This window comes from Chlamydotis macqueenii, chromosome 28, assembly GCF_036417535.1.
Source record: "Chlamydotis macqueenii isolate bChlMac1 chromosome 28, bChlMac1.mat, whole genome shotgun sequence".
Classification (NCBI taxonomy): Eukaryota; Metazoa; Chordata; class Aves; order Otidiformes; family Otididae; genus Chlamydotis; species Chlamydotis macqueenii.
This window is the reverse complement of record NC_141583.1, coordinates 402,635-422,165: the sequence shown is the minus strand read 5'-3', so window position 1 is coordinate 422,165 and position 19,531 is coordinate 402,635. Positions and strand designations below refer to the sequence as shown.

The following is a 19,531-nucleotide window of genomic DNA, read 5'->3' as shown; positions in this document are numbered from 1 at the left end:
TTTGGGCCTGGGGACGCGGCCGCTGCGAGAAGCAAGGGTCGCCCCATCCCTGCCGAGGGGTCTCCGTCCCAGAACCCTCCCCTCAGAGGGCACCCCAGAGCCCAAACCTCGCCCGCTCCTCCAGTTCGTCACCTACCGCTCCCGGGACCTTGGCCGGAGCGTTTGGCGGCCACGATGCCCTGGGAAACGCAGCGTGAGGCCCGCGGCCCTCGGCTCGCCGGGGGAGCGGAGCGACGGGCGCGTCTGGTACCCCCTTGGCCGGAGGCGGCTGTGGGGCGGCGGGGCCGGGCGCCGGCGGGCAACGTTGGGGTCGCTGGGAGCAAAGCAGAGACAGCTCGCGTGGAGGCGATGGAGACTGCGTGACAAACTCGCCCCTGTTCCGTCAGTACCAAACCCTCCCCAAATTCCAGCTCGAATTACCCCAAACGTGCTCCCGAGAATTACACAGTTTGAAAAATCTCCAGATTTTCACCTTTAACCATGAGAAGTCCCCGGGGCAGTGCCACCGGCTGCGTTACGTCTGCCGCTAGCTGCAAGGGCATTGGGGTGCCTCCCCCCTCGCCCACCCACCTGTTTGCGTGGGGCTGGCCGCGTGGCGCCGCGCTGGGACCATCCTCATCCTCCCCAGAGGTGTCCAGGCGCCCGCGTGAGTCGCGGGGCTCTGGCGCGGGTCCGTCGCTCGAGGCCGCTCCTCTGCCTCCAGGGAGGAAGGGCAAACAGCCAGGAGTCCGGTACCAGACGGTGCCGAAGCCTTGGCTCCGGCAGTTTGCTGCGTGGCTCAATCGAGTTGGCTGCATTTCAGTTTTCACCTGCTTACCCGAACTCCCGGGTGCGTACGGCTCGTCCCCAGGCTGGGTGTTCCCCCCAAAGGACCTGAGCTCAAAGGAAGGCAGATTTCTCTCGTGGGCGACGCTGGGAACGCACCCGCAGAAGCAGGAGGGACAGGACGGCAGCTTTCCCACTCACGCCTCGCTCCCCCGGAGCCGTATCCCGCTGGCGTGGGGCGGAGTGCAGCCGAACCGCAGCTGGTCGCACTCCTGCTAGGATGGAGGGACGGCCCGGGGTTTGCACGCACGCGTCCCTCTGCCTGCCGAGCCCTGCCGCCTCCCTCCGCCAGCCCCGGTTTGGGGTGTCAGCCCCCAGCCCCCCGATCTGCCCCACGCCCCCGGGGAGATGCTCACCGGGGCGGGGGCCCAGCCGCCCCTGCGGGCGCGGCGACCACGGAGGCAGAGCCGGTGCTGGATGGCATCGGTGAGCTCCTGCACCACCCGCTCGCGGGCGGCTCTGGGGGCGTCCTGCGGCGGAGAGAACCCACGTGAGCCGGGCGCCCCGTGGCGCACGGGGAGGGTCCGGCCTCGGGATTTTTCCCAGTGTGCCCCACCTGGCAGTGGGAAAGCAAAGCCAAGGCCTCCTTGTAATGCCTGATGGCTTTCCCGGCGGCTCCCAGGTGGAAGCAGGCTGCTCCCAGCCCCTCGCACGCCTGCCACTGGCCCTGCGCGTCCCCTGAGAAGCGAAGGCAGCGTCAGTGCTGGCCCAGCACCTCGCAGCCGAAGTCCCGGGGAGGGAACTGTCACTGATGCCCTCTGCATCCGGCGCACGCCCGGCTCGACTCCGCTCAGCATCTGGACGCCGCAGGGACAATTTGCTCGCGCCCCCACTTACCCGAGTCCCGGAAAGCTTGCAAGGCATGCAGGTAATTCTCTGCGGCAGCTTCGTGGTTCCCGAGCCGGCTGCAGGCGTACGCCAAGTTACCGAAGCACTGTCCCTGCGCCCTCCGGTTCCCCAGAGCGCCTGGAATCGGGAACGCGGGGCTCCATCCCCAGCCGGCACATCCGGCAACGCCGAGAGCGAGATACCGGTGCGACTTACCGTGCAGCGCCGCCGCGCGCCGGTGCCAGCCCAGGGCTGTGCCGAAGCTGCGCAGGGCATTGTGGGCAGCACCCAGGTTCTGCAGCAGCGCGGCCTCTCCGCGCCGATCCGGATCGCCAGCACGGAGGCCGAGGGCCCGCTCGAAGCATTCGGCAGCCAGGGAGAAGACACGGAGCTGGGAGTAGCCGAGACCGATGTCGTTGTAGAGTTTCCCTGCGGGGCAGAGAGGAAAAGCGGGGTGCGGGCGCCGCTCCCCGGGGCGCTGAGAGGGAAGGGTGCGGCGCGGCATTACCTCGCAGGGCCAGGTCGGGGATGCTCTCGCAGAGCGAGCGGCACTGGGCAAGGACCCCCGCGATCTCTGCTGCCCTGAACCGTCGGCTCTGCAGCATGGAGCCGCTCGCCCTGCTCAGAGCCACGGCGGCAGCCTCGGGGCTTGCAGCCATCGCGTAGACCCGCGCAGCGTCCAGGAAGCAACGTGCGGCTCGCGCTGGTTCCTGCATCCCCAGGTAGCAGCAGCCCATCTGCACCCGGGCCCCTGCTCGGCTGCCAGCCCGCGCCGCGCGCTCACGGCCGACGGCTTTGCCGAAACATTCCAGAGCCTTCGGAAAGTCCTGGAGCCCTTCGTGAGCTGCCCCGATGTTGAAATAAAGGTCCCCCGGGTGCTCCCCGCTCTCTCTCTCCGAGGGCTGGGACTGGAGGAGGAGCTCGAGGCCCTTTTTCGGCTTCCCAGTCTCCACGTAGGCAGCCCCCAGGTTGAAGGCGCAAGCCCTGCGGAGCCGGGGGCTCGCCGTGCCCCCCGAGAGGAGAAACGCCTTCCTGAAGCACCCCACAGCCTCCCGCGAATCGCCCAGCGCCAGCGCCCGGTGCCCGGCCCGCGTGAGCCCCTCAATTTCGGCCGCCCGCCCCGCCGCCTCGTCCCCTCCCTCCTGGGCATCTTCCCCAGCCTCGGGCTTCTCCTTCGCTTTCTTCCGACTCCTCTTCCGGATCGCGGGCGCTGCGGGCTCTGCTCCCGGATTCGCAGCCTCCTCCGAAGCCATGGGCTCGCAGGCGACCTGCCTGCAAGGGAGAGATGCAGCACCCGCCACGGTGCTGGGGTTTCTCGAAACGAGCACTGTTATTTTATATTATTAACAATAAAGTAAATAGAAAAGTCTTGTTGCTCAAATTTCAGGGAGGAAAAAGGCAGCCGGCGCTGCCTCCCACAAACCTTTGTGGCCGTCAGAGAGGAGAGAGGTCACCGCGGCAGCTTTTTGGGAGGCAGAATAAGCGGTAGCTTGGGTGCGAAGGGCGCCGGGAGGGGAGGGACAGGACATCCCCACCGCTCGCAGCTGAGCGGCTCTCCAGACGGCGATGGCGCCTGTCCCAGGGTGTCCCACGGTGTCCCAGGGTGTCCCCAGGGTCTTTGAGTCTTGCAGGGGGCCGGGCTGCCTGGAAAGCCGCCCAAAGCGGGTCGCAGCCCCCCTGGGCGATGGTCTGGGGCCGGGTGCTGGAGCACAAACAGCTTCTGAGCGCCGAGGAAGCGTCAGCGCCGGGTGGCAGGCGCGAACCGGGACAAAGCCAGGCCTCCTCCTGGGAAGGCAGGGTCCTGCAATGGCTGGGCTGGCTCCGCTTTCACCTCCGTCACCGGCTCTGCGCAGTGCCATGGCAACACGGTTCAGCGGCGCCCAACGGACCGGGTGACGGGGGGCACAACCAGCCCCTTGTGCGATGGGGGCACAACCAGCCCCTCGTGCGACGGGGGCACAACCAGCCCCTCGTGTGACGGGGGCACAACCAGCCCCTCGTGTGATGGGGGCACAACCAGCCCCTCGTGTGACGGGGGCACAACCAGCCCCTCGTGTGACGGGGGCACAACCAGCCCCTCGTGCGACGGGGGCACAACCAGCCCCTCGTGCGACGGGGGCACAACCAGCCCCTCGTGCGACGGGGGCACAACCAGCCCCTTGTGCGATGGGGGCACAACCAGCCCCTCGTGCGATGGGGGCACAACCAGCCCCTTGTGCGATGGGGGCACAACCAGCCCCTCGTGTGATGGGGGCACAACCAGCCCCTCGTGCGATGGGGGCACAACCAGCCCCTCGTGTGATGGGGGCACAACCAGCCCCTCGTGCGACGGGGGCACAACCAGCCCCTCCTGTGATGGGGGCACAACCAGCCCCTCGTGCGATGGGGGCACAACCAGCCCCTCGTGTGACGGGGGCACAACCAGCCCCTCGTGTGACGGGGGCACAACCAGCCCCTTGTGCGACGGGGGCACAACCAGCCCCTCGTGCGATGGGGGCACAACCAGCCCCTCGTGCGACGGGGGCACAACCAGCCCCTCCTGTGACGGGGGCACAACCAGCCCCTCGTGTGACGGGGGCACAACCAGCCCCTCGTGTCCCGGCGAGCTGGTGGCAGGGCCGTGCACTGGTTTAACGGGGCCACGTTCGCGGTTTGGAGCAGCCGGCCGTGCGTCCAGGGGTCCCCGGCAGCTCCCGCCTCGCCCAGCCCGGGTGGGCAGAGCCCGGTGCGGCCCGGCCGTGCCCCCGCTGTGCGCGCACCCCGCCCCTCCCCGGCCCCCGTGTGCGCGGAGCCTCTGGCGCTGCGGGGTCGCTGCCCCGTGCGCGTGCCGGTGCCTGCGCGCGCCCACTCCCCCGCACCCCAAGATGTCCCCTGCCCCCCCGGGGGTCCTCCTGCACCCCACTGCGCGCTCCCCCCCCCCCCCCCCCCCGCCCTGTTCCCCGTGCGCTCGCTGCTGCCGGGACGCGCCCCCGCCGGTACCGGTACCGGGACTACAGCGCCCGGCGGCCCCCGCGCGGCGCCACGTGGGCGGCGGGAGAATTCAAATCGCGGGTGGGGCCGCCCGGGCCGCGGCCATGGAGGGAGCGGGGCCGCTGCGCTGTGAGTGACCGGTACCGGGGGACGCGGGCAGCCAGCGATGGGGAGGGGGCGGAGGCGGGGGGGGTCAGGCGGATGTAGCGGGGGCGGGGGGGGGTGTGTGGGGCAGACAGGTCTGGGGGGGCAGGGGGGTGTGGGGGGCAGGGAGGTCTGGGGGTGTGGGAGGATGGGGGGGGAGCAGATCTGGGGGGTGGGCGGATGGGGGGCAGTGGCAGGGCACCCCGCAGCCGTGGCTAAGCCAGAGCGGGTGATTTTTGGGGAACGCCTCTGGTGGGAGCCACAGGACCCCAGACCCACAGCCGTGCCCCCCCCCCTCCCCCGAGGCCGTTACTTTGGGAAAAAGGGAAACTGGGAATTTTCCTCCAGCCGCCAGCAAGGCCTGGCCGGCCTCACCGCCACGTCCCACCGCGGTGCCACCCGCGCGGGGGCCGCAGGCAGGCTGCTGTGCCCCAAACCCGCCTTTCCTTTGCGAAATCTTAATTTGGGTGGGGCTGAGTGCTCAGCCCCCCCGCCCCGTCCGAGCAGCGGGGGTTGAGGGGGGTCCCTGTTGCCCCCAGATGAGCGCCTCACCGCAGAGGAGATGGACGAGCGGAGGAGGCAGAACGTCGCTTACCAGTACCTGTGTCACCTGGAGGAGGCCAAGCGGTGCGGCCGAAACCGGGGACCCCCTCTGCCCCCAGCTCAAATCTGGGGGGAGTGGAGGAAAAAAAACGGAGCGCGAGGGGGTGGGGAAGGGGATAAGGCACAGGGGGTCTGGGTGGGGGGAGGCTGCAAGGATCACGCTGCCAAATCCTGCTCCTGGGGCTTTCTGACCCTTCAGAGGTTTTTTTGGGGGGGCACTCAGCTGTGTTGTTGCACCCACACTGAGACCCACCCGCCTGCTAAACTCAGCAGTGGAGGGGGGACACAACCTCTCCTGCCGCCGAGGGTGGGATTTTGGGGGGTGAGGGTCTCTCCTTTCGGGTGCTGCTTTTCTCGCCTGGGTGGGGCTCTGCGACGCGCCCCTCTCCGCCCTGCCAGCTGGATGGAGGCCTGCCTGAGCGAGGAGCTGCCGTCCCCCACGGAGCTGGAGGAGACCCTGCGCAACGGGGTGGTCCTGGCCAAGCTGGGCCACAGCTTTGCCCCCGCCGCCGTCCCCCTGAAGAAGATCTATGACCCCGAGCAGGCGCGGTACAAGGTGAGGCTCCGGGGCGCGTACCCCAAACCTTGCAAGGACGTTTCCATTGCTGGTGAATGCGAAGCGGGGGCACACGCGCACCCCCCTGATCGGGCAACAGGATGGAGCAGGGGTCTCTGAGCTGCGCTGTCCCCGGGGGGCGGTCGCAGGCTTTGCCTCCGCCTTTAACCCGGCTGGGTGGGTTTGGGGGTGAGGGGGACCCCAAGGATGGGAGAAGGTGGGGTTCAGCCTCACCCCGGCTTCCTCTTTTCCAGGCAGCTGGGCTTCACTTCCGGCACACGGATAACATCAACTACTGGCGCGAGGCCCTGAGCCGCGTGGGGCTGCCCTCGGTAACGTGTCCCCCCAGTCCGCTGTCCCTGGGCGTCGTCTCTGTGCCCCCACCCTTGGGCGCCGTCCTCCCCGCAGACCATCTCGAAGGCGTCTCCGCCTGAACCGGCTTTTGTCGTCTTGGCAGATCTTCCACCCGGAGACCACCGACATCTACGACAAGAAGAACATGCCCCGGGTGGTCTACTGCATCCACGCGCTCAGGTGGGTGGCCCTGCTCTGGCCCCGGGGCCAAAACTCGTCATGGTTTGTGTTGGTGCTCGCGAGCCCCTCCGTGGCGTCGCCCCCCAGGGCTGGGGTGGCAGCCTTGGGTGCCACGGAAACGTCGGGAGGGAGCAGCGAGCGGCCGGCGCGGTCACGGCGTGTGTCTGCTGCCTCTTTCAGCTTGTACCTCTTCAAGCTGGGGCTGGCTCCGCAGATCCAGGATTTGTACGGGAAAGTGGACTTCACGGGTACGGCGCCGCGCGGGGACCCCTGGGCAGGGCGGGGGGGTGTGACAATGCGCCCGGACCCCTGCGGTGGGAGGGACGTGGGGAGCGGAGACCCTGGGGAAGCTTCTCCAGAGCCGCCTCGGTGCCGGCCGTGCTGCCGGTGTTTCCGGGCTGCGGCGCCAGCACTGAGCGGCGCTGCCCCTGCTCTGCTCCAGAGGAAGAGATCGACAACGTGAAACGGGAGCTGGAGAAATACGGCCTGCAGCTGCCCGCCTTCAGCAAGATCGGGGGCATTTTGGCCAAGGAGCTGTCGGGGGACGAAGCGGCAGGTGATGGGCGCCGGCGGGGGGAGCGGGTGCAGCGCGTCAGCCCGCAGCAGGATCTCGTCAGCGCTGGGGCCAGCAGACGGGGGTGCGCCGAGGGACGCGCTCCTTCCGACCCCTGCGGGCCCGCAAGGGTGGCGCAGCCCCTGCCCAGCCAGCAGCACCCAAATTCCGCGTGAGCTGGCCTTGCTGTGAGACGCAGAGACGTCCTGGGTGCTGGAGAGCAGCTCGCTTTTTGAGGAGTTCCCACCGCGGCGTGCGGCGTGGCTCGTCCCGGGGATGGAGCGGGTGGTCCGTCGCGGCCCCCTCTCACCCGCCTCCCTACCGCTTCTCCTCCAGTCCATGCCGCGGTGCTGGCCATCAATGAAGCGGTGGATCGGGGGGTGGCGGCGCAGACGATGGCGGCCCTCCACAACCCCAGCGCCATGCTGCTCAACCTGCGCGAGGCGCTGGCGGGCGCCTACCAGGAGATGCTCCGCCGGGCGAAGCTGGAGAAGGGCAGCAACGCCCGGAACAGGGTGAGGAGGTGGGGGGAGTCCTGGGGGGGCTGGGAGAGGAGCAGCCCCTTTGGGTGCTTCCAGCTGGAGGGGTCTCTCCCTTGGAGATCGCCGTCCCCGTGCGTGGTGGGTGAAAGGGCCTGGGAGCCCTTGTGCCAAGCAGAAAATGGGGGGAAGGGGTGGGGAAATGGTTCCTTTTGGGGGGGCTGGTTGACCCAGGGTTTGGGAAACGAGCCCGGGCATCTGCAGGGGACCCCCGCCGCGTGACGCGGGCGGGAAGCTCAGGGTGGGGCGCCCCTCCCCAGTGCCTGCAGGTGGTCCCCGAGGGAGAGGACGTCTACGACCGGTGCCTGACCCAGGCTGAAATCCAAGGGAACATCAACAGCGTGAACGGTGAGCGAGGCTGTGGCGTTGGGGGGCCGGCGGGAGAACCCGCCCGGGGTGGCGGGCTGTCTGCTCACCTACTCCGGTGTGACCCGGGCACTCTCCTAGCGCGCGGGGCTCTGGAGGAGCTGGACGACGCCCTGGAGACGCAGGACGCGCCTGCGCTGTACCGCGTGCTGCAGGACCCCGTCCTGGCCCTGCGCTGCCTCCGCCGGGACAACCTGCACTGCTACCTGGAGCAGCTCAGCGCAGACCGGGAGCAGAAGGCGCTGGTAGGGGCCGGCGTCCTGCGGTGGCACCCCAGGACGGTGGCGGTCCCCTGGATGCGGGGTCCCCAGCCCCTATTTCCGCTCGCCGCAGGAGCTGGGCTACGTGGAGCTGCTGGAGCGGGAGGAGGTGGAGGCCGGCATCCTTGCGGCGAACGCGAAGGGCGAGGAGGAGCGAGCCAGTGAGTGGACGCGCTGGACGTGGCGCTTGCGGCACAGCCACCTCCCGCGACCCCCGCCCCGTGCCAGCTCACCCCGCTCTCTCCCTCAGTGCTGCGGGCCGTCGGCCAGATCAACGCAGCCGTCCGTCGAGGGGTGTCGGCCGAAACGCTGGAAGCGCTGATGGACCCTGCGGCGCAGCTGCCCACCGTGTTCCCGCTCGCCGCCCCCCTGTACCAGCAGCAGCTGGCCCTGCTGCAGCGCCAGCACCCCGGGGTGAGAGCTGCCCCGCTCCCAGCGGCGGCGGGGGGCCCGGTGCCTCTGCCGGGACGGGCGGGCTCCCCTGTGTCGGGGGCTGGGGTGTGGGGGGTCAGTGCCTCTGCCCGTCCCACGCAGGGCGCGCTGGGGCAGGAGGAGCTGTTCGTGGCTGTGGAGATGCTTTCGGCCGTGGCGCTGGTTAACCGAGCCCTGGACTCCGGGGATGCCGACGCGCTCTGGGGCAGCCTGGCCAGCCCCGCCCTGGGCCTCGCGGGCGTCGAGGAGGCGAACGCGCAGAGGTGAGGAGATGGTCTGCGTGTGGGGTCGGCGGTGTGGAGGGGAGGAGATGGTGGGGGCTTGTTTCGCCAGCCTTACCTCTTCCCCTTCCAAAAGTGAGGCAGCTGGCTCTGGCAAGCGCCTCTCCTGCCTGAAACGCCCCGAGCTGTCGCCCTGTGCCCCTCCTGCAGGTATTTTGAGGACTTGCTGCAGCTGAAAGGCCGATCTAGGGAAGCGGGAGCAGAGTTCCTGAGCTGGAACGACATCCAGGACGGCGTGGCCGCCGCCAACTCAGCAGTGCAAGACGAAAACGACCGTGAGTCCTGCTCATGTGGGGTTCGGCAGACTTCCCAGGAGGGGGGCTGCGCTGGGAGCCCAGCCTTAATGAGACACTGGAGAACCTCGTACAACCCCTCATACGTGCCTCCCGGGGGTCCGAACCGTGTGCCCCTTCCCTCCCGTGCAGGCATCCTTGCCGTCCAGCTGATCAACGAGGCGCTGGGGCAGCCGGACCCTGAGAAGACGCTGGCGGCGCTGCTGCTGCCGGCGGCCGCCCTGCCCGACGTTGCCCTCCCTGCTGCTCGGCGCTACCACGACGTCCTGGCCCGGGCGCGACATCTCAAAGCCCAGGTGGGGCGGCGTCCCCCCCAGCATGGCTTCCCCCCACGTCGGGGTGACGTAGCACAACGCCGCTGCGGCTGAAGCTCTCGGGGGGCTGCCTGGCTCATGGGACCCTGTCTCTCCCCCCTGATCCCGCTCTCTCATAGGCCACGCAGGACGACGGAGCCGTGCTGTGGTGGGAAGAGATCCGGGCAGGGGTCTGCAGGGCCAACCAGGACACGGCGGCAGCCAGGAGGAGTGAGTGGTCTGCGCGGAGCGGGTGCCGGGTGCTGGCCCGAGGGGCTGCCGTGGGGGCGAGGTGAGAAGGGGCTCACGGGAGCCCCCTCCGCTCCCGCAGTGGCCCTGGGCACGGCCGCCATCAACCAGGCCATCAAGGAAGGGAAGGCGGCACAGACCCTGCGGGTGCTGCGCAACCCTGACGTGGCCCTGTGCGGCGTGGCGAGCGCCTGCGCCGCGGCCTACCAGGAGCAGCTGGCGGCCCTGATGGCCACCAAGAGACAAGAGGGTAAACGCTCGGGGGCTGCAGAAACCTCCCCCCGGAGCCCGGCGTGCTCCCCCGCCCCAGCCGTTCAGGGCGAGCGGCACCCCCAGCAGCACCCCTCCGTCTCGACACGCAGGGAGCATGAAGCCGTGCTGGGTGCGGCACAGGCTGTCGGACGGGGCTGAGTACTTCCTGAGCCTGCGGAGCTTCGAGGGCAGCTGGCAGCGCCCGCGCGACAGCGGCTTCAACACCACGCACCTGAGCCGCGAGGAGATCCAGGTGCGGGGAGGACGGGGCTCGCTGGGTGCCGGCAGCGTCGCCAGGGCTGAGCCGCCGCCTCATGTCCCCGCAGTCAGTCGTCACCCGAGTGACCGCGGCGCACGACCGGGAGCGCCTGTGGGCATCCAGCGTCCCCTTCGTGGTGAGGCTGCAGGCTCGGCTGCGGGGTTTCCTCATCCGCCGGGAGTTCGCGGCGCGGCGGCAGGTCCTGCGGGAGCAGCGGCCGGCTGCCGTCAGGATCCAGGTGACGTAGCCAGAACCCGCCCCTCCTTGCTGCGATGGCGGGGGATGCAAACCGCAGACGCATACGAATCCGCCGGCGGGTCCGGGGAGCGCGAGCGCTTGCTGCTCCGTGTGCTCGACAGCCAGCACTCGCCTGGGGTCCTGCGGAGGAGGGCGCAGGGCTCGTTTTCCCACCCGGCGTTATCCTCTCCCCTTGCGCACTCTGAAAACCCAGCCGTGGCAGCGACCCCGCGCAGATCTCGGCAGCCGGTTGTCTCTTCTCGTGCGCAGGCTCGCTGGAGGGGGTACAAGCAGCGCAGAGCTTACCTGGAGAGGCTGCGCTACCTGCGCGCCAACGCAGACGCCGTGATAAAGGTTTGGGAGGCTCCCCCTTCGCCCTCTGCTCCCACATCGGGTATCGCCGCCCGCCTGCTCGGCAACGAGCGGGCGCTTCCACCCTGCCCAGTAAGGAGGCAGCTGGAGGGGAGTACGGGAACTGGACCAGGGTGCGGCGGGCGGCACGCGAGGGGATGGGGAGCTCAGGCCAGGGTGGGACGTCTTGCAGAAATCCCCGTGTTTTTTCCCCTTTTCCACCGCTTTGCTTTGGCCAAGCGAGTCCCGGTATCCCACCAACTTGTCCGTCTCTCCCAGATCCAGGCGGGCGTGAGGATGTGGCAGGCTCGGAGGAAGTACCGGGAGAGGCTGCGCTACTTCAGGGAGAACGTGAGCGGTGGGACGGGGAGGAAAGCGGCTCCTCGGGGCGTCACCGCCTGCGGGGATGGAGGGGGATGGTCCCGAGCGCGTGGTTGGATCTCTGCCCCCGAGCGCTCGCAGCGCAGCGGAGGGGGAACCCTTGCAGGGGGAGGGATGGAGAGGAAAAGGCTCCTGGTGCGTCTGGAAGCCAAAGCACTGGGCTCGGTAAAGTACAAGAAGAGAGAAAACGCTCCAGTTCCCTCAGAAACCACCGAGGGGCTCACGGTGCCGTCGGAGGGGAAGGACGTTCCGGGGGAACGGGGTGTGTGGGCTGTGGGAAGCGGAGCTGCGCCCCTGGAGCCGCTGCGGCGTGTGGAAAACGGCAGGCGAAGGGGAAACGGCTGCTGAGGGGGGTGCGACGCTGAAATCCCTCCAGCATCGTGCAGACCCTCGTCTCCAGAATCGGCAGATTCCCAGCGCTGGGAGCCGGCAGCCGGGTGCCCGGCCAGCTCCCCTCTGCTCCCCGCATGTTTCGGGGATGCTGAGAGGAAACGTCTCCCACCCTCCTGTCTGTCTTGGCAGATCAAAGCTGTGATTAAGATCCAGGCTTTTGTGCGAGCCAACAAGGCCCGTGGCGACTACAGGACGCTGGGTGAGTGCCTGCTGGGCGGCTCCGAAGGGGTGGTGATGAACTGGGCAGGGGGCTCTGCCTCCTCCTGCCGTGGCGGGCTGGCCACCAGCGTCCCCGTGGTGAGCGGCGGAGGCTTGGTGGCCCCTGGGCTCCGGGAGGCTTCCCGGGGTGGTACCGTGGAGCACGGCGGAGTCTCCTCCTGTTTCCTGGTGTTGCCAGAAGGTGCTTTTTTTTGGGGAGGAGGAGGATGGGGTGTCTTGGTGAGATGCTGGGGGTCTGAGGACCTGCGGTGGGAGCGGCCACTCCACCTTCCCCGCGAGCGTTCACAGCAGTGCCGTGCCTCGCTGCAGTCCATGCCAGGAGCCCGCCGCTGAGCATCGTCCGGCGCTTTGTCCACTTGCTGGAGCAGAGCCAGCACGACTTCTGGGAGGAGTCAGAGGTGCTGCGGCTGCAGGAGGAGGTGGTGAAGAGGATCCGTGCCAGCCGGCAGCTGGAGAGCGACCTGGACCTCATGGACATCAAGATCGGGCTGCTGGTCAAGAACAGGATCACGCTGCAGGTAGGGAGCGTGGCAGCAGAACCGGCTTGAACTGCTCTCCACTTCGCTTTTAAAGCGGCTGGAGGGGCTGGGGAGCGTTGAGGTGCCTCTGCCTCCCTTTCCCCGGAAGCTGGGCTGAACGCCGGAGCCTGCCGGCGGTCACCGACGCTCCTCTCTCCGTGCCCCGCGGCTCCAGGAGGTGGTCTCCCACTGCAAGAAGCTGACCAGGAAGAACAAGGAGCAGCTCTCGGAGATGATGTCCGCAGACAAGCAGAAGGGGCTGAAGTCGCTCAGCAAGGAGAAACGGCAGAAGTTGGAGGCCTACCAGCATCTCTTCTACCTGCTGCAGGTGGGACCTGTGGGCTCCTGCTGCGCCCACTGCGCCTGGGGGAGCAGCGCAGGGACCCTGGCCCCACAACGCCTGGGTTACTCGGTGCTCCCCATCCCTGCAGACCCAGCCTGTGTACTTGGCCAGGCTGATCTTCCAGATGCCACAGAACAAGTCCACCAAGTTCATGGAGTCGGTGATCTTCACGCTTTACAACTACGCGTCCAACCCGCGGGAGGCTTACCTGCTGCTCCAGCTCTTCAAAGCCGCGCTGCAGGAGGAGATCTGGTGGGTGGCTGTGGGCGCCCCGCTTTGGGGACAGGGCTGGGAAAAGCCTGGACCGGGGCAGCGGCTTGGACGCAGTTATCTCCTCTGGCTGCTGCCTCCTGTGTTGAACACACAGACCAGTCCATCCCCTTCATCCCATCTCTCCCCCCAGTTCCAAGGTGGACCACGTCCATGACATCCTGACGGGGAACGCCACGGTGTTCCGGCTGGTGGTCAGCTTCTACCGCAACACGCGCGGGCAGAACGCCCTGCGACAGATCCTGGGCGGCCCGGTGCAGGAGGTCCTGCAGGACAAGACCCTCAGCATCCGCACCGACCCCGTGGACATCTACAAGGCGTGGATCAACCAGACCGAGTCGCAGAGCGGGCAGCAAAGGTCTGGCCCCGGGCAGGGAGGCTGAGCCCGACCGCGGTGTGGTGGGCGCTGGGGTGGTGATGGGCACCTCGGCTTCCGTTCGCAGCAAGCTCCCGTACGAGGTCAGCCCTGAGCAGGCGCTCAGCCACCCTGAGGTCCAGCGGCGGCTGGACATTTCTGTCCGCAACCTCCTTGTGATGACGGACAAGTTCGTCTCTGCCATCACCTCTTCCGTAGACAAGATCCCGTACGTATCTGGGCGGTTTGCATGCGCATCCCTGCGGTGCTGTTGGCTTGAAGGTGGCTTCAGCAAGGCCTTAAAGGGAGGCGGGGTGATGGGGGCCTTCTGAACCCTTCGCTGCCGCGGCGCTGAGTTACTGAAATCCAGACATCAGCGGGCGCCGCTGCTTCTCCTCCCCAGCGATGCCCCACGGGGCTGGCTCTTCGTGCCACCCCGCTTCTGAGGGCGCGTTGCGGTGTCTGCAAGGAAGAAGCTGAGCTTTGTGGTATCTTGGAGGACAGGGGCTCCCTTCAGCGCTGTCTGGGCCGGCAGCAGGGCAGGGGAGGGAGCTGAGGGATGCTGCAGCCCCCAGCCTCTCCTGTGGACCCTTCCACCACCCCAAAGCTGGGGGCTTGCTGCTCCTTGGGTGACGGGTGGTGGAGATGGGGCAGGGCGGCCGAGCCTGGTGCTGCCCCGCGTGCTGACAGGCCTCTCCCTGCCCTGCCCTCAGCTACGGGATGCGCTACGTGGCCAAAATCCTGAGGACATCCTTGGTGGAGAAATTCCCCAGGGCCTCGGAGGAGGAGATCGACAAGGTACCCTGGGGCTGGGGGGTCTGCGTGGCTTGGTGGGGTTCGATGGTGTGCGTGTGAAGGGCCAGTGTCCCTCCAGGAAGGGTCGAGTCCTTCCCTGCCGAGCTGCCGCCTCCGTGGGCACCGTCCCGTGCCTGTCTTGTGTCGTAGGTTGTGGGGAACCTGCTCTACTACCGCTTCATGAACCCGGCGGTGGTGGCCCCCGACGGCTTCGACATCGTGGACATCTCGGCCGGGGCGACCCTGCATCCCGATCAGCGCCGCAGCCTGGGCTCCATCGCCAAAGTGCTGCAGCACGCGGCCGCCCGCAAGGCCTTCGACGGGGAGAACGCGCACCTCTGCGGGGTGAACCGGTACCTGGAGGACACCCACAACAAGTTCAGGTGGGCAGCGGGATGGGCGGCGGCGCGGTGGGGCAGGGTTTTGGGGCTGAGCAGAGGCCCCTCTCCGCAGGAGGTTCATCTCCGCTGCCTGCTGCGTCCCGGAGCCGGAAGAGAGGTTCAACGTGGACGAGTACTCGGAGATGGTGGCGCTGGCCAAACCCGTAGTCTACATCACAGTGGGGGAGCTCGTCAACACGCACAAGGTGAGGGCAGAACGCTCATCGGCGAACAAGCCGGCTCTGTGTCCTCTGCTCCCACCTCCTAGGCTGTCTGCCGCTTTTCATCCTGCTGCTCCGTATCCCACCGCTCCATATCTCACGGCCAGCACAGCTCCTCCTGGCCTCTTTTCTTTTTTTTTTCCCCTTTTGAAGCAGCAAATAATCCAGACTCTGCTGGTTCTCCGCTGCTCGTCCTTCCCCGATCCTCGCGCCTTTGCATTCCTCTCTCGGGTGCAAAGGCCGTTGCGTTGCTCCCCACTGCTCCCCGTTTCTCTGCACGCCCCGTTGTTGCTGACTCCCCTCCCTCGCACCGTCCAGCTCCTGCTCGAGCACCTGGACGCCATCGCGCCGCAGCACGGAGACCCCCTGCACGAGCTTCTGGAAGATCTTGAGGAGCTTCCTTCGGTCCAGTCCCTCGTCGGTAGGCAGAGCTCTGGGGGCTCCCACCATCCTGGGGGGAGGAGGATGGGGACGGGGATGCTTTTCCCGCCTGGAGCTCTGGGCACAGGGAAGCCAGCCCTCTGGAGCCCAGCGTGGCTACTTGGGGTCTCTCCTCCCTCACAGGAGAGAGCGTTGCCGGCCCGGCGGACGGCAGCGCCGAGCAGGCGCTTTCCCAGCTCGCCAAAATGGAGATCTCCCTCACTCTCACCAGCAAGCTGGTGCCGGCAGCCAGCGGCGAGGAGAGCGACGTGCGGAGCTTGTTGCTGAGGTGGGGGGGGCTCTGCGGCTGCTGGGGGTGGGATGCTCTGATGGAGGAGGGTGATGGTCCGGAGCGGACACCTGACCTCCCCCTCCGGTCTCTAGCACCAAGCAGATGCTGGTGGACGTGATCCAGTCCCAGCCAGGAGATTCCCTCCCGGAGATCCTCTGGACACCGGCCTCGGCACACGAGGTGGGACGCGCGAAGCTTCTGCTGGGGATGAGCTAAAAACCCTGGGGAAACAGCAAACTGCCCGGCGCCTCTCGAGGCCTGGCCACCGCTCTTACGCTGCAGCAGCGGCCGGGCTCCGTTTCCCAGGGAGAGGACGTGTTTTGGGCCAGCACAGACTCAAAGTGTGCGTGGGGGGGATGATTGCTCCATCTCCCCGTGTCCCGTTCCAGCCGTGTGCCGGGCTCACCCCCCTCTCCTCCCCAGGAAGCCTCCCACGACCACCTCGTGCAGAGACGAGCGCTGCGGGACGCCCAGACCCCTGCCAAGCTGCAACGCAACCGCTCCCTGGCCGCTAACAGCCAGCTGTCCGTGGAGGAGAAGAAGCACAAGATCATCCGCAACCTGCGGCGCTTGGAAAGCCTGGGGCTCGTGGACTCTGCCCACCAGTACCAGGAGCTTGTCAGCGAGCTGGCCAAGGTGTGCGGGGGGGCCACTGAGGCCGGAGGTCGCCTCCCTAAACCCACCTGAGACCCCACTTCGGTAAAAGCTCGGGACGAGTTGCGTGCGTTTGCTTCTACGGCTTCATTTCCCCCAGGACATCCGCAACCAGCGGCGCTACCGGCAGCGCCGCAAAGGGGAGCTCCTGAAGCTGCGGCAGACACTGCAGCGCCTCGACGCCAAGACCTCGTTCTACGAGGAGCAGATCGATTATTACAACCAGTACATCAAGACCTGCCTGGACAACCTGGCAGCCAGCAGCAAGTATGTTTCCTTACAAAAAAAACCCAATAACTTAAGAATGAAAAACTTTTTTTTATTATTTTTTTTGTCTGGATGTTGTGAGTCCTGGAGATGCTGGGGGTCCAAGGGGTGGTGTGGGGCTGGACACGAGCTCTGAGCGCACGTTGTCCCTTCTCTTCCAGGGTCAACGGAAAGAGCAAGAAGCCGCAGGCTCTGCGCTACACCGCGGCCCGGCTGTTCGAGAAGGGGGTGCTGCTGGAGATCGAGGATCTGCCGCTCAGCCAGTGCGTAGCCCCCATCCCTGGGACGAGCCACCGCTGCACGGAGCCGGGGCGGGCAGGGGAAGGTGCCCGGGAGGAGGGTGCGCGTGGTCCCACCAAGGGTGGGCTGAGTTCCTGTGGATGTCACCAGGAGCTTGCAGGAGCGTCGGGGTTTGCGCGGGGGGTTTGGGCTGTGCGTCTGGCCTCGCGCGTGCCAAGGGGGTTGCACTGGGCGGCTGTCCCGCTCCTCGGTCGCGTTAAAGCCGTGAAGCCCCCTTTTGGTAGCAAACGGCTCCGTTCCTTCAGGTTCAGGAACGTGATTTTCGACATTGTCCCCTGTGGGGAACCGGGCAGGTTCCAGGTGGAAGCCAAGTTCATGGGGATCGATATGGAGCGGTTCCAGCTGCACTACCAGGTGGGGAGCCCGGCCGGGGGCTGCCGCGGCGGGGCCTGGGCAGCCTGGGGGTGCAGGGGGCAGACAGTGTCCCCACGCTTGGCTGGTTTTGGGGGCAAGAGGAACCCCAGGCTGGGGATGGCCTTGCCGTGCATCTCCCTGCTGCAAACCCAGCTCCCTGCTGGCTCCGCTCTTCCCTGGGGTGCTGGGGGGGGGACAGCCCCCTCCCCTGGCCCAGCGTGCGGGGGTGACGGTCACCTCTCCCGCAGGACCTGCTGCAGCTGCAATACGAGGGCGTAGCCGTCATGAAGATGTTTGATAAGGCCAAGGTCAACGTCAACCTGCTCATCTTCCTCCTCAATAAGAAATTTTTCAAGAAGTAACGGGGGCGGGGGGGGCTACGGGGAGCGGGGGGCGATGCAAACCTGGGGCCGGTGGTCACAGGGAAAGCTGCTGCTTGCAACGAAGCTTTCCCGCCGTGGCGCAGTGTGCTTGAGCGGCTGACGGCGTGCGGCTGGGGCGAGCAGAGGGCTCGGAGCGCAGCCCCAGCCCTGGGCGACCCCAAATCGGTGTTGGCCGGAGGTGGCTGGGAAACCCCCGTCCCTGTGGTTCGTGCAGGCGCGAGCCGGTGCCCGACCCTCCCCGCGGGAAGGACGCGGCTGCCCCAGCTTTCGCGGCGTGTGTAGCTTTTAAAATCTAGTCTTTTTGGAGATCTTAGCTGTTCCGTGTTGCTAACAGCTGGCTGCTCAAGGACTCTATGGATTTCTGGACACTACAGAGCTTTTTAGTAACGAAATAAAGGTATTTTAATATATATTTTTTCTTAATTAGCCTTAGTGTGGCATAGTGACCGAGTTTGGCCACGGCTGCTTTTAAAGCACTTTCTCCTCCGCGTACGCTCCCTGCCACGCGCTGGGAACGCAGCTGGTCCTGGCCCCGTCTCCTTCAGGTACAGGAGCCACAGGGCTCCGACCAGCTCCCCAGAGGAGGATTTTTGGGGGAGCTGAACGGGAATCAGCGCTGCTTCGGTAACTGCCTCGGCACCCTGAGGCGGCTCGGCGCTGCCCTGATGTGTTGGCACCTCGGCTGTCTGTCTGTCTCGTCTCTGGACGTGATGTTTGTCCGTGAGGTTTTTATGTATTTTTTTTCTTTCCCTTCTGTCAGATAAAGCTGCAACCAGTGCTGCCTTTGCTCACTTACTCTAAATAAATACGGATAAGAAAACAGAACGGCTCTGGGTGATCATTTCTCCTTGCACCAGCTCTGTGCTCCTCACCCCCCTCTCCTCTCACTCCCTGGGTGCTTTCGGGCTCGTGACACTTCCTACAGCCCCCCGTCCCTGAAGCAAGGTGCCCCCCTGGCTTATGGTGCAGGGAATCGTCGCGACGTTGGCCGGGAATCGTCGCTGCGTGAGCCGGGACCCGGCTCCCTCGGAGCAGCCCTGAGTCAGACGCTGAGGCAGCGACTCAGCTCCAGCGCGGGGATTTAGGCCGCTTTCAGACACACTTAATTCTTAAATAAACGCTACGATTACATCTCGTGAAGACTATGATTACATCTCTAAAGGAGTGACTTGCGCTCGAGCTGCAGCACCCTTCCACATTTAAAACGGGACCGGGCTGCTGCTGACATGCTGGGTGCTGGCGCACCACCCCAGCCCGTTGCTGGTGCACATTTCCTGTTAGCACATTTTTTTTCTTCTGGTTAACGTTTTTTTTTTTTTTGTTCTTGCCCTCAGAGGAAGACCTGGCGCTTCCCTGGCTGCGGCTCAGCGCGCTTTGTTTGCCACCAGCCCCCCCCACAGCAGCCGTCGGCGCTACAGGAACAGGATTTGGCCCCTGAACCCATTTTTTTGTGATGGGTTGGCGAAAGGCTCTGTGTGATAACGACAACACCCCCCAGCTCTCCGTTAACCACGCGCCTCGCGTCGTTCTCAGCACAGGCTGGAGCGGGCTCGGTGTTGCTGTGGAAAAGGTGATTTATTATTATTATTATTATTATTTTTTTTTTTTAGGAAATGGGCGTTGTGCAGGGGCTGGCGGGGGGATTTCAGCCGCGGGGGGCTGGGGCTGCGGCGGTTCTGCTAGATGTCAGCGCGAGCTGCGGGAACGCGACAGGAGCCCCGCCGTGGCCGTGGGGGCTGCGCGAGTGGGGGGCTCCAGCACCCTGAGTACGGCGGGCACCCCAGCCTCCCGCCGTGGGGACCGGGATGCCACTGCATCGCAAACTCCCATGGGGTCCGCTGCACCCGTCCCAGGGCTGCCAGAGAGGTGGGCTTAAAAAAAAAAAAAAAAAAAAAGAGGAAAAAGGGGCATGAGGGGGGTTAACAGATGTATGTGTGCGTGAGAGGGAGAGAAAAATAGTGTGGGGTATGGAATACGTGTTCAGGATTTCAAATCTGCTCAGGCTGGCGCTCCGGACGTCGGGGACAACCCCTGGCACCCAGCTCTGGCAGGAGTGAGGAGCGCGGAGGCAGCGGCCAAGGGTCGTCAGCGGGGACAGGAGCCACCGGAGCCATCCTGGGGCTGGGATTTCCCAGATTTGGGGAGGGAGAGGTGAGATCAC

General features: G+C 66.5%; 2 protein-coding genes across 3 annotated transcripts; one reads left to right on the top strand and one right to left on the bottom strand.

Moving 5' to 3' along the window:
- Window positions 1-132: 132 nt before the first annotated feature.
- On the bottom strand, window positions 133-3,166 carry TTC24 (tetratricopeptide repeat domain 24). Its single transcript, XM_086768103.1, is given in 8 exon segments — window positions 133-313; window positions 571-1,040; window positions 1,182-1,295; window positions 1,382-1,503; window positions 1,663-1,791; window positions 1,870-2,082; window positions 2,162-2,925; window positions 3,077-3,166. Coding segments are annotated over 7 exon segments (1,974 nt in total). The 5' UTR covers window positions 2,907-2,925; window positions 3,077-3,166.
- Window positions 3,167-4,727: 1,561 nt separating this feature from the next.
- On the top strand, window positions 4,728-18,189 carry IQGAP3 (IQ motif containing GTPase activating protein 3). 2 transcript variants are annotated; one of them, XM_086768210.1, is made up of 38 exons: window positions 4,728-4,752; window positions 5,307-5,394; window positions 5,770-5,926; window positions 6,181-6,258; window positions 6,384-6,460; window positions 6,641-6,708; window positions 6,903-7,016; window positions 7,350-7,528; window positions 7,813-7,900; window positions 8,000-8,163; window positions 8,252-8,339; window positions 8,429-8,592; window positions 8,713-8,873; window positions 9,042-9,166; window positions 9,317-9,480; window positions 9,618-9,708; window positions 9,809-9,976; window positions 10,089-10,231; window positions 10,305-10,475; window positions 10,745-10,828; window positions 11,105-11,176; window positions 11,729-11,798; window positions 12,128-12,336; window positions 12,512-12,664; window positions 12,768-12,931; window positions 13,083-13,307; window positions 13,393-13,533; window positions 14,018-14,102; window positions 14,250-14,482; window positions 14,553-14,685; window positions 15,019-15,121; window positions 15,265-15,409; window positions 15,505-15,592; window positions 15,836-16,048; window positions 16,167-16,333; window positions 16,495-16,596; window positions 16,879-16,987; window positions 17,236-18,189. In XM_086768210.1, exons 1-38 carry the CDS (start codon window positions 4,728-4,730, stop codon window positions 17,347-17,349), a joined length of 4,923 nt encoding a protein of 1,640 aa, XP_086624336.1. In that variant the 3' UTR covers window positions 17,350-18,189. The 2 variants fall into 2 exon arrangements, with proteins under 2 accessions (XP_086624336.1, XP_086624337.1); XM_086768211.1 differs by lacking the exons at window positions 4,728-4,752; window positions 5,307-5,394 and having other exon boundaries at window positions 7,822-7,900; window positions 11,105-11,183; window positions 11,736-11,798.
- The last annotated feature ends 1,342 nt before the right edge of the window (window positions 18,190-19,531 follow it).

Excerpts from the sequence above, each read along its gene's own strand:
- IQGAP3 (XM_086768210.1), top strand. The coding sequence starts at position 4,728 with ATGGAGGGAGCGGGGCCGCTGCGCT. Across the intron at positions 6,259-6,383 it reads GCCGCGTGGGGCTGCCCTCG|ATCTTCCACCCGGAGACCAC; the intron begins GTAACGTGTCCC and ends TCGTCTTGGCAG. Across the intron at positions 8,593-8,712 it reads TGCAGCGCCAGCACCCCGGG|GGCGCGCTGGGGCAGGAGGA; the intron begins GTGAGAGCTGCC and ends CGTCCCACGCAG.